The sequence below is a fragment of the Sus scrofa genome, chromosome 13, assembly GCF_000003025.6.
Source record: "Sus scrofa isolate TJ Tabasco breed Duroc chromosome 13, Sscrofa11.1, whole genome shotgun sequence".
Classification (NCBI taxonomy): Eukaryota; Metazoa; Chordata; class Mammalia; order Artiodactyla; family Suidae; genus Sus; species Sus scrofa.
Genome location: NC_010455.5, coordinates 95,690,193 through 95,704,208, shown reverse-complemented (window position 1 = coordinate 95,704,208; position 14,016 = coordinate 95,690,193). Strand labels below are relative to the sequence as shown.

At 36.2% G+C, this 14,016-nt stretch overlaps 1 protein-coding gene across 3 annotated transcripts in view; it reads left to right on the top strand.

The window, feature by feature from the left end:
• SLC33A1 (solute carrier family 33 member 1) overlaps positions 1-13,756 on the top strand; it is a 33,787-nt gene extending 20,031 nt beyond the window's left edge. The window contains exons 3-7 of one of the 3 annotated variants that reach the window (XM_021068489.1): positions 673-857; positions 1,129-1,246; positions 5,550-5,765; positions 7,527-7,726; positions 13,570-13,756. In XM_021068489.1, the coding sequence (XP_020924148.1) occupies positions 673-857; positions 1,129-1,246; positions 5,550-5,765; positions 7,527-7,694 (687 nt within the window). In that variant the 3' untranslated portion in view covers positions 7,695-7,726; positions 13,570-13,756. 3 annotated transcript variants of the gene reach the window in all.

Here is a 14,016-nt window from a genome sequence, read left to right as displayed (position 1 = left end):
CCTTTTGTAATTAAAAACTAATTTATGAGGAAATACTTAAATATCTTATTTCACCTCAAACTTTTACCCACTACATCCTTACTCTTTTTTTTTTTTTTTTTGGTGTTTTTAAGAATTAATCTGACTATACTTTTCCTTACTCCCTCAGTTTTTTTAACCTCTCAGATGTAATGTTTTCTCAGAAATACTTTTGAAAAGCTAAATGACTTGGAAATTTTATTGTCAGAAATCATCTAAAATGTGTATAAGATGCTTAAATTTAACCAGATTTATTTGGAATCAAATGCTTCTTTTTTATTTTATATAATTTTTGAAATTGTGACTTACAGTGTTGTGTTACAAAGGCTTTTCTTTTAAACTTAAAATATACAAAGCAGTAGGTTTCAAGTTGGACAGTGTTTATTATAAGATACTTTTTGAAATTGAGTTGTTATTAAAATTAGTTCCTAAGAATGCTGAATGTTCACTTGTTTTCACTTAATATTGTTAGTAGATCAAAGAGCAAAGTATGCCTTCTGTATCTTGTTTATTACACTAGATATAATTATATAATACTTATAACTGGCATGGGTCAATAATAAGATTGAGGTTCTTAAATTACTTATATATGCTTGGAGGAAAAAATATTTCATAAGTCACAAATTTAAATATTTTTTTGTTTTTATATTGCAGATTGGTTTTTCAGCAGCAGATGCAGTAACAGGACTGAAATTGGTAGAAGAGGGAGTGCCCAAAGAACATTTAGCCTTATTGGCAGTTCCAATGGTTCCTTTGCAAATAATATTACCTCTGATTATCAGCAGATACACTGCAGGTCCCCAGCCACTAAACATATTTTACAAAGCCATGCCCTACAGGTAAAAATGAAATGAAACCTTACTAAATAAGAAAGGTTAAATAAGGAACAGTCATGAGTATCACTAATATCTGTGTATGGAGTGTATATGGAAAAAGGCTTCAAAAGCATCTTTAACATCAATCTCATTTATATGTATTTCTATCTCTTTTTAACCTCCTAACAGGTTTTAGATACAGGCTTCTTTTTGTATGGTAGGCACATAGATTTCTGTTTTTGTCATTGTTTATTAACCTAAAATAGCAATCAGCTCCATCTTTCTTTTTCTGTAGATTATTGCTCGGATTAGAATATGCTCTGCTGGTTTGGTGGACTCCTAAAGTAGAACATCAAGGGGGATTCCCTATGTATTACTATGTCATAGTGCTCCTGAGTTATGCATTACATCAGGTAAGCTTGCCATGGTTTCCTCAGAAAGTTAACTGTTCTGTGTAAAATTTAAAAAAAAGTTTTCTTTGGTTGACTTAATATAATGATAATGGACTTTAAAATTTGACATGAATCTGACACTGAATAAATTAATTGATTGTAAACTTTAAACAAAGTAGATTTTTTTTTTTTTTTTTTTTAACAGCTGCACTTGTGGCATTATGGAAATTCCTGGGCTAGGGGTTGAATCAGAGCCACATCTGCAACCTGCGCCATAGCCACAGTAATACCAGATATTAACCCATGGAGCAAGGCCAGGGATTCAACCAGCATCCTCACAGGCACCATGTTGGGTTCTTAACCTGCTGAGTCATAACAGGAACTCCTGTGGATTTTTTTTTTTTTTTTTTTTTTTTGTCTTTTTGCTATTTCTTTGGGCCGCTCCCGCGGCATATGGAGGTTCCCAGGCTAGGGGTCAAATCGGAGCTGTAGCCACAGGCCTACGCCAGAGCCACAGCAACGCGGGATCCGAGCCGCGTCTGCAACCTACACCAGAACTCACGGCAACGCCGGATCGTTAACCCACTGAGCAAGGGCAGGGACCGAACCCGCAACCTCATGGTTCCTAGTCAGATTCGTTAACCACTGCGCCACGACGGGAACTCCCCTGTGGATTTTTTTAAATGAGTTCTATTCATGGAAAGAGAGTTCCTTCTTCATTCATTTCATTTTCTTGTTCAACAAATATTTGTTAACATTTCTTTTTTTTCTTTTTTTCTTTTTTTTTTTGAAGTATAGTTGATTTACAGTGTGTGTTAGTTTCTGGTGTATAGCAAAATGATTCAGAATATATATATTTCTTTTCAGATTCTTTTCCATGATAGGTTATTATGAGTTCCCTGTGCTATGTAGTACAATGTTGTTGTTTCATCAATTTTATAATAGTAGTTTGTATCTACTAATCTCAAACTCCTAATTTATCCCTCCACCTGCTCTCCCCCTTAGCAACCAGCAGTCTGTTCTATATTTCTGTGATTCTGTTTCTGTTTTGTAGATAGGTTCATTTGTGCCATATTTTAGATTCTACATGTAAGTGATATCATATGGTATTTGTCTTTCTCTTTGACTTACTTCAGGTACTGTGAGAATCTCTAAGTCTATCCATGTTGCTGTGATTGACGTCATTTCACTCTTTTTATGACTGAGTAGTATTCCATTGTATATATGTAACATGTCTTCTTGATCCATTCTTCTCTTGACAGACACATAGGTTGTTTCCATGTCTTGACTGCTGTAAATAGTGCTGCACTGAACTTTGGGGTACATGTATCTTTTCGAATTAGAGTTTTCTGTGGATATATGCCCAGGAATGGGATTGCTGGATTATATGGTAGCTCTGTTTTTAGTTTTTTAGGATCTTCCATACTATTCTCCATAGTGGCTGCACCAATTTAGATTCTCACCAACAATGTAGAAGGGCTCCCTTTTTCTTCACACCCTCTCAAGCATTTATTATTTGTAGACTTTTTAGTCATGGCCGTTCTGACTGGTGTAGCCTCAGTGTAATTTTGATTTCTCTGAAAATTAGCAGTGTTGAGCATCTTTTCATGTGCCTGTTGGCCATCGCGTCTTCTTTGGAGAAATGTCTGTTTAGGTCTTATGCCCATTTTTTTTCCAGGGTCACACCTGCAGCATATGGAAGTTCCCAGCCTAGGGTTTGAATTGGAGCTGCAGCTGCCAGCCTACGCCACAGCCACAGCAACGCAGGATCCGGGCCATGTCTGTGACTTAGACCACAGCTCATGGCAATGCCCGAGCCATTACCCACTGAGCAAGGCCAGGGATCGAACCTGCATCCTCATGGATACTAGTCAACTAGTCAGGTTCCTTACTGCTGAGCCACAACAGGAACTCCTGCCCATTTTTTTTTTTTATTGTTTGTTTATTATATTTCAGAATTTATTCCAGTTAGTAATTTTATCCTTGCTAAGCTTCTCTCAGTTCATCCCTAGATATGGGTTCTTTCTTCTGTTCCCAGTTTTTTGTTTTTTAGGAAGGTATTGAGAAATAATGATGGCTTCTGGGTTAGAGGTAACCAGTTTTTTTGGTTTAGATTCTGTATTAAAAGTTTTAACTTACTCTTTGTGGTTTTGGAAGCTGTGTGTTAATTCACTTTTTCTCTCCTCATTAAATATGTTTCTAATCCCTAAAAGAAGTGATCTCCACTGTGCCATAGCTTCACCCAAGCTGCTGTTGCAGAATAGTTTTTTGTTTTTGTTTTTAACCCCTGGGGACAGCTGATTCAAGTAAACGGCAGATACCCAGCAGTAACCTTTAGGACTCAACTGTAGTTACTGCTAATGTATGTTTCATAGTCGCTTTGTATTTTTCTGTAGAATCTAATTTAAACTCTTTGAAAATTATATTCAACTCCTCACCTTGTTTTTAAATGAAACCTGAAAAATATGGCTACCAGGCAATGTCAATAATTTTTTGCATGCAATTATTGGAAGATTTTTTTTTTTTTTTTTTTTTTTTTTTCCTGCACGTTAAGCATATGGAAGTTCCCAGGCCAGGGATCAAATCCAAGCTGCAGCTGTAACTATGCTACAGTGATGCTGGATCCTTAACCCACTGCACCAGCCCGGGGATCAAACCCGAGCCCCAACAGTATCCTGAGCTGTGAAGAAACAACAGCAGATCATTAATCTACTGTGCCACAGCGGGAACTCCTAGAGAAATTTTACATACACAGTAAAATTCATTTAGGAGAATTCTGTAGTGGGTGATGTCTGACTAACCCTATGTAAAAATCATCAAGAATAATGTGTCAGGGAGTTCCTGTCGTGGCGCAGTGGTTAACGAAATACGACTAGGAACCATGAGGTTGTGGGTTCGGTCCCTGCCCTTGCTCAGTTGGGTTAACGATCCGGTGTTGCCATGAGCTGTGGTGTAGGTTGCAGACGTGGCTCGGATCCTGCATTGCTGTGGCTCTGGCGTAGGCTGGCGGTTACAGCTCTGATTCGACCCCTAGCCTGGGAACCTCCATATGCCACGGGAGCGGCCCAAAGAAATAGCAAAAAGACAAAAAAAAAAAAAAAAAAAAAAGAATAATGTGTCAAATATAATTTTTTTTTAATTTTGCACACATTTAGTTAATACTTGCACAAAAAAAAATTGAAGTTAAAAGAAGTGTTTTAGCTTAGTAATGCTTTACTTTCTGTGTAAGTAAACTATGATATAGTTATTTCAAAATCATTTGTTTGGCTTTGGATTTCTGTAGAGAATTTCCCAAAGTGTAGTCATTAAAAATCAACCAGAAGTTTTGTGGGGGGAAAAGGTACAAGCCCAAGTAAATTTGAGAAATGATACATGACATAACCCCTCTTTATATAATATCATTCCCTCAGCAAATGTTAAGTGGACACACCTATTCCATGCCAGAAACCATTCTAAGTACTAAAATAAAACAGTGAGTAAATAATGCCAAAATCCTTGTCCTTAAGGAGTTCATTTTCTAAAGCCTTTCACAAGACCTGCAGAGAAAGGGACCTGTCTGATTTTGCGTAACTTAATGTTTCTCAGTCTTGTTTGACTTTGGAACTCCTTTCTTCTATGAACGTTTCATGGAATAGTGGTCAAAGGAATTCTCTTTTGGAAACATGATTTCTTTCTGAGTTCCTAAATGGAGGGTTAATTCTTGCCTCTTAAGCCTGTTTTGCCTCTCAAGGAGATGTTTCTCTTCAGTTTGTCACATAAATTTTGAACTATATATATAAGAAAATTATTTATATACAATTGTATATTCATATTCCATTGACTTTCAGTGCTTATATGTATAGTACATATATACATATAAATATATACACACATGATATATCTAGGTATAGTATAAATATAGGGTTTTGTTTATTGCTGTATGGATCCTTCAATGCCACCTCATTTGTCATTTTCTCAATTAAGCCTTCATTGATTGTTTTCGATACAATTAATCTCCCATTTTTTTAGGCCCTGGTCATAACGTGATGTTTGCACTTCTTTTTATAGTACTTACTGAATTTCATCATAATTATTTATGACCTATTTTCTGAGCTTGGAATTAATTCTTCAAGAGCACAGAGGAACTGTGTCTTACAAAGATAAATAAATTGCCATGATCTGGTTTAATCCCCAGCCTCTGGTAGGGCTCAATAAATGTTTGTTGACTTGAGTTGAATAGGTATCATGAAAATTAATTTTCAGCTTTATGATTTTGATGTTCTTAATTTAGACCATAGCTTTATAAAGTCTAATTGTACTGAGATGTTTTACATTTTCCTCGTAGGTTACATTGTACAGCATGTATGTTTCCATAATGGCTTTCAATGCAAAGGTTAGTGATCCACTTATTGGAGGAACATACATGACCCTTTTAAATACTGTGTCCAACCTGGGAGGAAACTGGCCTTCTACAGTAGCTCTTTGGCTGGTAGATCCCCTCACGGTGAAAGAATGTGTAGGAGCATCAAACCAGAATTGCCGAACACCTGATGCTGTTGAGGTAAGTATGTTGTGGTTTTAGATAACATTAAGCTAATATTAAGATATTGATTTCCAGAGTTCCCATTGTGGCCCAGCAGAAACGAATCCAACTAGGAACCATGAGGTTGTGGGTTTGATCCCTGGCCTTGCTCAGTAGGTTAAGGATCCGGCGTAGCGATGAGCTGTGGTGTAGGTCACAGATTTGGCTTGGATCTGGTGTTGCTGTGGTTCTGATGTAGGCTGGCAGCAACAGCTCCAATTAGACCCCTAGCCTGGGAACCTCCATATGCCGTGGGTGCAGCCCTAAGAAGACAAAAGACAAAAAAAAAGAAAAAGATATTGATGTCCAGGAGTTCCCTTTGAGGCTCTGTGGTAATGAACCCTACTACTATCCATGAGGATGCTGGTTTGATCCCTTGCTCATTGGGTTAAGGATCTGGTTGCCATGAGCTTGTGGTGTAGGGTGAAGATGCAGCTTGGATCCCACATTGCTATGGCTGTGGCATAGGCCAGTGGTTGCAGCTCACATTCAGCCCCAAGTCTGGGAACTTCCATATGCTGCAGGTGTGGCCCTAAAAAGCAAAAAAAAAAAAAAAGATACTGATTTCATTTTTCCTCTAGAAGTACTATATCTTTTTAAAATTGTATCTTCCCACAGTTTCTAATAGGTTTTTCTTTTCTGAAATAACTGAGGGTATAACACACTCATATCATTTAAGAGCACCTGCTGACTTGAAGGTGCTTCTCAGCAAAGAAGGAGCAGTCTCTCTTCTACCTTGTGGACCATTATCCTATACAATAGGCACTTAATAAATGCATGATTAATAGCTAAATTTTATAGTGATAGAGGAAAGAAAATTCCATTGGCTAATCATATAACAAATGGAGCAAAAACTGAACGGTTAGTAGTTTGTTGATAAATTATTTCAAAGTAACATTAGCCCACTTCTAGAGTAAATTCATTGGAAATTTTTTCACACTTCCAAATATGAAAAGATATATTTTGAAAATAAGTATTGTGTACAGCATGAGCTGAAAATTGTTTAATGCTGTTAGTAGCATTAGAGAGATTGAGACATTCATTTGTTTTGTCCCTTGAAGTGAATGAAATGTTGAAATAGTTTAACAAGAGTTCCTGTTGTGGTACAGTAGAGAAGAATCTACCTGGGAACCATGAGGTTGTGGGTTCGATCCCTGGCCTCACTCAGTGGGTTAAGGATCCTGTGTTGCCGTTAGCTGTGGTGTAGGTCGCAGATGCAGCTCAGATCTGGCGTTGCTGTGGCTGTGGCGTAGGCCGGCGGCTACAGCTCCAATTCAACCCCTGGGCTGGGAACCTTCATATGCCACGGGTGTGGCTCTAAAAAGACAAAAAGACAAAAAAAGAAATAGTGGAGTTCCCATCGTGACGCAGTGGTTAACGAATCCGACTAAGAACCATGAGGTTGCGGGTTCGATCCCTGCCCTTGCTCAGTGGGTTACCGATCCGGCGTTGCTGTGAGCTGTGGTGTAGGTTGCAGACGCAGCTCAGATCCCGAGTTGCTGTGGCTGTGGTGTAGGCCGGTGGCTACAGCTCCGATTCGACCCCTAGCCTGGGAACCTCCATATGCCGTGGGAGCGGCCCAAGAAATGGCAAAAGGACAAAAAAAAAAAAAAAAAAAGAAATAGTTTAACTAAAATATATTTTGATTAATCCTTTAAATCACAAAGTAGGAACATATAAATTGCTGAGTACTTCCATTTTGAAATTGTGGAATATAATTTTACAATTTTATTTTTACAGCTTTGCAAAAAACTTGGTGGCTCTTGTGTTACAGCACTGGATGGTTATTATGTGGAGTCTGTTATTTGTGTTTTTATTGGATTTGGTTGGTGGTTTTTGCTTGGTCCAAAACTTAAAAAGTTACAGGATGAAGGACCATCTTCATGGAAGTGCAAAAGAAGCAAGTAATGCATTCATTCACTACTGGACATTCTAGAAAGGTAACTATAATTTAGTTTTAACTCAGAGAGCTATGATAATCAGTGTACAGGAATGTAAAATACTATTTTAAATAGTAAGTTATTACTATAAAATGCCAAATGATTAAAAAATAGAGATCTCCCTGTATATTTGATTATATTTTCCTTGCCTTGTCAGTGTATTTAAAGTTTACTCAAGGCCAGGAAATTGGTACTAAAACAACTCTTCTGACCTTGTTATTTGATTTATATCCTTTTAATTTACTGACCAAAGCTTGTTTTAAGCTGCTACACAGTAGTCATGGGTGGTGACTGTGCAGTCAAGTATTGTTATCAGTACCTATCATTGAGCAACCTTTAAATTTTTGGTAAAATATATTAAAGGGAACAGAGCTTGATATTCAGGTACTAACTACCACTAGTCTGGTCTTGTTGGCAGTTAATCTTATTTTGAATTGCAGATTGGTTAAATTCTATGGGGAATTTGCTGAGAAGAGAATGTAAACTACTGAAAGGTCATTTTCATTGTTATTTTTCTGATCACAACTACATTGTACTAATGAATCTGTGTTAAAAGACTATTTTAAATGTATTTCCTGCTTTTGTAAGCATTTAAGATTTATAAGAAGATTATTCAAACTATTTTTTATAAAATAAAAGCTATGACTTTTAATTTATTGATTCCCCTTCCCACCCCCCTTTTTTGGAAGATATTTTGATTCCTTGTTAAATTTTACCCTAAAGCTTACATATGTTTTTTGTTGTTAAGTGCTTCATGGCACATGGACAGCTCATGAAGGGGTCACATTTAATGTTGTATGTATGTTTATGGCAAACTTTTGAAAATAAAAGTTAAATGTTTTTGTTTTAGTAGTTTTTTTTATTACTGAGAGAAAAAACAGTAAAACTTACTGATTAAGTAAAATTTAAATGAGTAATACTATAATTTTAGAAACTAATGCTTTAAAGAGGAGAAAGACATTTTGTGCCATTGACAAATTATATGGTGGAAAAAGTTTTCTTAATTAAGCACTTCACTAATGAGAAAAGATCTCACAATTACTTTATACCAAATCAGGTACTATTTTTCCACTTATTAAAATATAGTCTTTTGTTTGTAAACGATAGTTTCTACTGGAGAATCACTAACCCAGGAGAATTAATTTTTTGAATATTTTAGCAGTTTTCAATATATTATGTGTACCTGGTAGTGAGATTTCTTGCATGTTTTGTGTTGTATAGTACTCTGACTTTTTACAGAGATTACATAAATCTTTAAACGTTAAAGGAAAAGAGATTAAGTTGACTTTTTATTTAATAATTCTCTTTGTGGGAAAATACATACTAATGCCTGATTTTGTTAATTTTATAGCATAGGTTGAATTTTAGAGAGGGATTTTTATAAGTAATGGAGGATAAAATGGTGGTAGAAAATGGCACTCAGCATCTGAAGAAAGATAGAGGCAGTGGCTTCTAGAACTCATACATTGCCAATGGAAAGCCTGTGTTGGGCATTGATGTCAGATCCAGAAGTATCATCTGGAAAAATCATCCTAGAAACACATCAAACCATAGACCACAGTACTTTGTCACAGGAATTGTCCATTCTCATGTATTATAATAAAAATGTTTACTTGAATAAATAAAATCCACTTAACTCTTTTATGTGAAATGTATTTTGGTATTTAATTTTTGGGTTTAAAAAGCTCACACTGCCCTAATTATTTTCTCCCCATATTATTACAAATTATACATTCTTTTGAACATACTTTATTTACAATGACTTGAAGTCGTTGGGTTTTTTTTTTGTTTTTTTTTTTTGTCTTTTTAGGGCCGCACCCTCAGCATACAGCTGCTGGCCTATGCCACAGCCATAGCAATGTGGGATCTGAGCCATGTCTGTGACCTACACCACAGCTCACAGCAACACCGGATCCTTAACCTACTGAGCAAAGCCAGGGATCAAACCTGTGTCCTCATAGATTCTAGTCAGGTTCGTTAACCGCTAAGCCATGACGGGAATGCCAGTGACTTGAAGTTTTAAAACATATTTCAAGCCTCAACTAAGGTGAAAGCCATTAATGGCATTTGCTCTAGAGATGAACAGTTATTTTGGTATTTGGATACATGCTTGTAATGTATGCCAAAAATGACCTGTTAATAATCAATGTTGCATACATTGATCACTGATGGCATCTTTCTTTCTTTCTTTCTTTTTTTTTTTTTTTTTGACTTTTTAGGGCCATACTTGTGGCATATGGAAGTTCCCAGGAGAGGGGTGGAACTGGAGCTACAGCTGCTGGCCGATGCCACAGCCATGCAGAATCCGAACCACATGTGCAACGCAACCTACACCACAGCTCAGTGCAGCACCAGATCCTTAACCCATTGAGTGAGGCCAGGGATAGAGCCCGCATCCTCATGGATACTAGTCGGATTTGTTTCCTCTGTGCCACAAGGGGAATTCCACTTATGCATCTTATAAATGTTCTACCTGAATGTGAGGATCTGTTTGCTGTAAATCCACTAGAAAATATTGCCTATTTGTGTGTATTTTTTGTTACTGATAAATCCTGATTAAACTCTACCCTCAAGTATTAACTCCTCCAGTTAATGTATTATATGTTTACTGGCTAATATTAGATATAAACATACATCTCCTTTTTTTTTTTTTTTTTTTTTTTTTTTTTTTTTTGGTCTTTCTAGGGCTGCAGTCACGGCATATGGAGGTTCCCAGACTAGAGATCAAATCAGAGCTACCAGCTGCCAGCCTACATCACAACCACAGCAACGCCAGATCCTTAACCCCCTGAGCAGGGCCAGGGCTCGAACCCTTATTTTCATGGATAGTAGCCAGTCAGATTTGTTACTGTTCCCACAATGGAAACTCCCAACCTGTATAAATCTAATATGTTTGAAAAATTTTTATAACTAAGACTAAAACTAAAAACTCCCTCCTTTGTAAATATCTTAATTTTGCTTGATTAATTATAAAAAAAGTTGTTCACTTAAAATAGATTTATCTATTTTTTAAATATTAAACTTTTGAACTCTAAACTACAATCTATACAAATTATTTGATTTCATCCTTTTATGACAAACGTTTTTTATCCTAAACAAATGTTGATAGAGTCTTGAAACCCTTGTGAAACTCTGGATATGTAATTTTTAATTTTTCTAGAGATAGTTTTTATTAAAATATTAAATGAGAATTCCCATTGTGGCTCAGTGGTAACAAACCTGACTAGTATAAATGAGGATGTGGGTTCTATCCTTGGCCTCACTCATTGGATTAAGGATCCAAGGATCCAGTGTTGCCATGAACTGCGGTGTAGGTTGAAGACACTGCTCAGATCTGGCATGGCTGTGGCTATGGCATAGGCCGGCAGCTGTAGCCTGGAATTTGAATCCTAGCCTGGGAACTTCCATATGCTGCAGGTACGGCTCTAAAAAAAGGCAAAAAAAAAAAAAAAAAAAAAAAAAAAAAGCAAATATTAAATAGACTGTGATAAAAAAAAATGTAAAAGCCATAGTCCTATTGAATATGGGCTATATTATGAATTTTAAACATTTTATTTGAGATAATAGTTGTAAGACTTAATTGTTTAAAACATCCTGGAAACAGTATTAAAAGAAAAAATATGATGAAGACTAGGAAGTCTCTGCATTTGTAGGACCGAACTTAAATCCTGAAGGGATTAGAGCAGATAACATTACTGGTAGACGAGGTACCTAAGGGTGAATGATGTCCCGCAAAAGACATATCCGAAGTCATCTAATCCTTTTCTTCCAATGAACAACTTCTATTTTTCTTTTACAGAAACCCAAAAAAGTATGTTGCTTTGTATTAAATAGTTGAGATCATTATTTAATACAACTTGTTTTTGTGTTTTAGTGGATTATCTCTTTTCATGTATTAGAAATAATGAGTAAAACTGTATAACATAGACCTTGCCAAAAGTAAAGAACCAACTTTTTTGCGAACATTCCATGTAGATTTCCAAAATGTATTATCTTACCTTAGTATTAAAAAAAATAAACTTTACAAAATAATTTCACAATAAGTATGATTAATATATTTGATAGCCATTTCACTTACAGCAGGGGAAGTGATACAGTGCATTGTAACTTACTTTTTTTAAAACTTCTGTCTTGGGTAGATAGTAAGGCATTTGATTTCCTCTTAAAAGATTTACAATACCTATTATAAACCATGTTCTTTTTCCACTTCAGTTTAATCTCTGCCTGATTTGACAGTGTCAGTTTTTTAAAATGTAATCACTATTTAGTTTGGGCCTTTCCATTTCCTTCCTTTCAAAACTACTATTACAATCTTCCTTTTAGACTTCTGAATTGTTAGCAAGATAGCTGTATGAAGGCAGAATAGTTCATGTCCAAGACTCATGCCCTCTCCTTTAAATGAGGAGAAACCTTTATTTGACTGTTGGATTATAAAGATGACATTTAAGGAGGTTGGTTTGTTTGTTGTTTTGTTTTTTTTACCTTAGCAGGGAAGACATTTTGTAGGAAAAAGTAGTTTTATGTAACAGGATGAAAATTTTATGATTAATCATAGTTCCTTTTTTTAAAAAATGTTATTTTATTTAATTTAAAAGATCATAAATTATCAGCAATATTGGGAGTTCCCTGGTGGCATAGTTTTATATTGTCAATATAGGCATAACTTTTGATAACAATTTTGTGTGAAGAATAATTATTAAATAGCAAGATTGAAATGAACAAGTTACTAGTATAAGGGAATTATCATAAGTCTCTAGAGAATTATCTTAAGTCTCTAAAATTTCATACCTTAGTTACAATTAAGTCAGTCATTATTATAAAATATAAATATTAAAGCCTATCCCTATCACCAAAGTGACCTTAAATGTTGGGCAAAGTTTACTTTTTATGGCCATATAGTCAATGAAATTGAATGTTTTAGTACATGCAACTACAAAATTAGGAAAATATAAAATTGGGACAAAAATTTGATATTTAAAAAAGTTGGTCTGGGGACTTCCCATTGTGGCTCAGCAGTAACAAACCTGACTAGTATCCATGAGGACACAGGTTCAATCCCTGGCCTCACCCAGTGGGTTAAGGATCTGGCCTGGCAGTAAGCTATAGTTTGCAGATGAGGCTCAGATCCATTGTTGTTGTGGCTGAGGTGTAGTCCAGAAGCTACAGCTCTGATTTGACCCTGTAGCCTGGAAACTTCCATATGCTGCAGGTATGGCCCTAAAAAAAAAAGACAAAAAATAAAAATTAAAAAATTGGTTTGGCATATTTGATAAATTGGTAGGTTACCACAGTCAGATTATATCAATGAGTCTATATCTGTTGTCCTCAGATAATGCCTTTGCAAGGATTAGTGTAAAATTGAAAAAAAAAAAAAATACTCATGTTGGAGTTCCCCTCGTGGCACTGGTTAACGAATCTGACTAGGAACCATGAGGTTGCGGGTTCGGTCCCTGGCCTTGCTCAGTGGGTTAAGGATCCGGCGTTGCCATGAGCTGTGGTGTAGGCCTGCGGCTACAGCTCCAATTAGACCCCTAGCCTGGGAACCTCCATATGCCATGGGAGTGGCCCTAGAAAAGGCAGAAAGACAAAAAAAAAAAAAAAAAAAAAATACTCAATGTTGAAAGCTGTCATTATTGGTTTTTATGAAGTCTTCACGCCCATGTACAGTTTTGAATTAAAAATTCACAGTCCAAAATCATTTCTGTTACCATTTTTGGACGATCTAGTATTAGCTTTGATAGTTTGTCATTATTTAGGTATATGTGAAATGTTTATTTGGTTAGTTCATTAAAAGATGTGCATTAAAACTTGATGTTTATGCAGTATTTTCTCTTGTGATACAGAGGATTAAGGATCTGACATTGTCACTGCAGAAGCTGTGGTGTGGTTTGATCCCTGGCCCAGGAATTTCCACATCCTGCGGATGCCGCAAAAAAAAAAAAAAAAAAGTGTGTTTGAATTAAATTCTCCAGATTTTATATAAATGCTCAGAACAGTTTTGCCTAACAGTCTCTAAAATAATAAAAAAAATTAATGAATAACCAGTTTTTGTTTTTGTCTTTTTGCCTTTTCTAGGGCTGCTCCCATGGCATATGGAGGTTCCCAGGCTAGGGGTCTAATTGGAGCTGTAGCTGCCAGCCTACACCAGAGCCACAGCAACACGGGATCTGAGCCCCCTCTGCGACCTATACCACAGCTCACGGCAACACTGGATCCTTAACCCACTGTGCGAGGCCAGGGATCGACCCTGCAACCTCATGGTTCCTAGTCAGATTTGTTAACCACTGAGC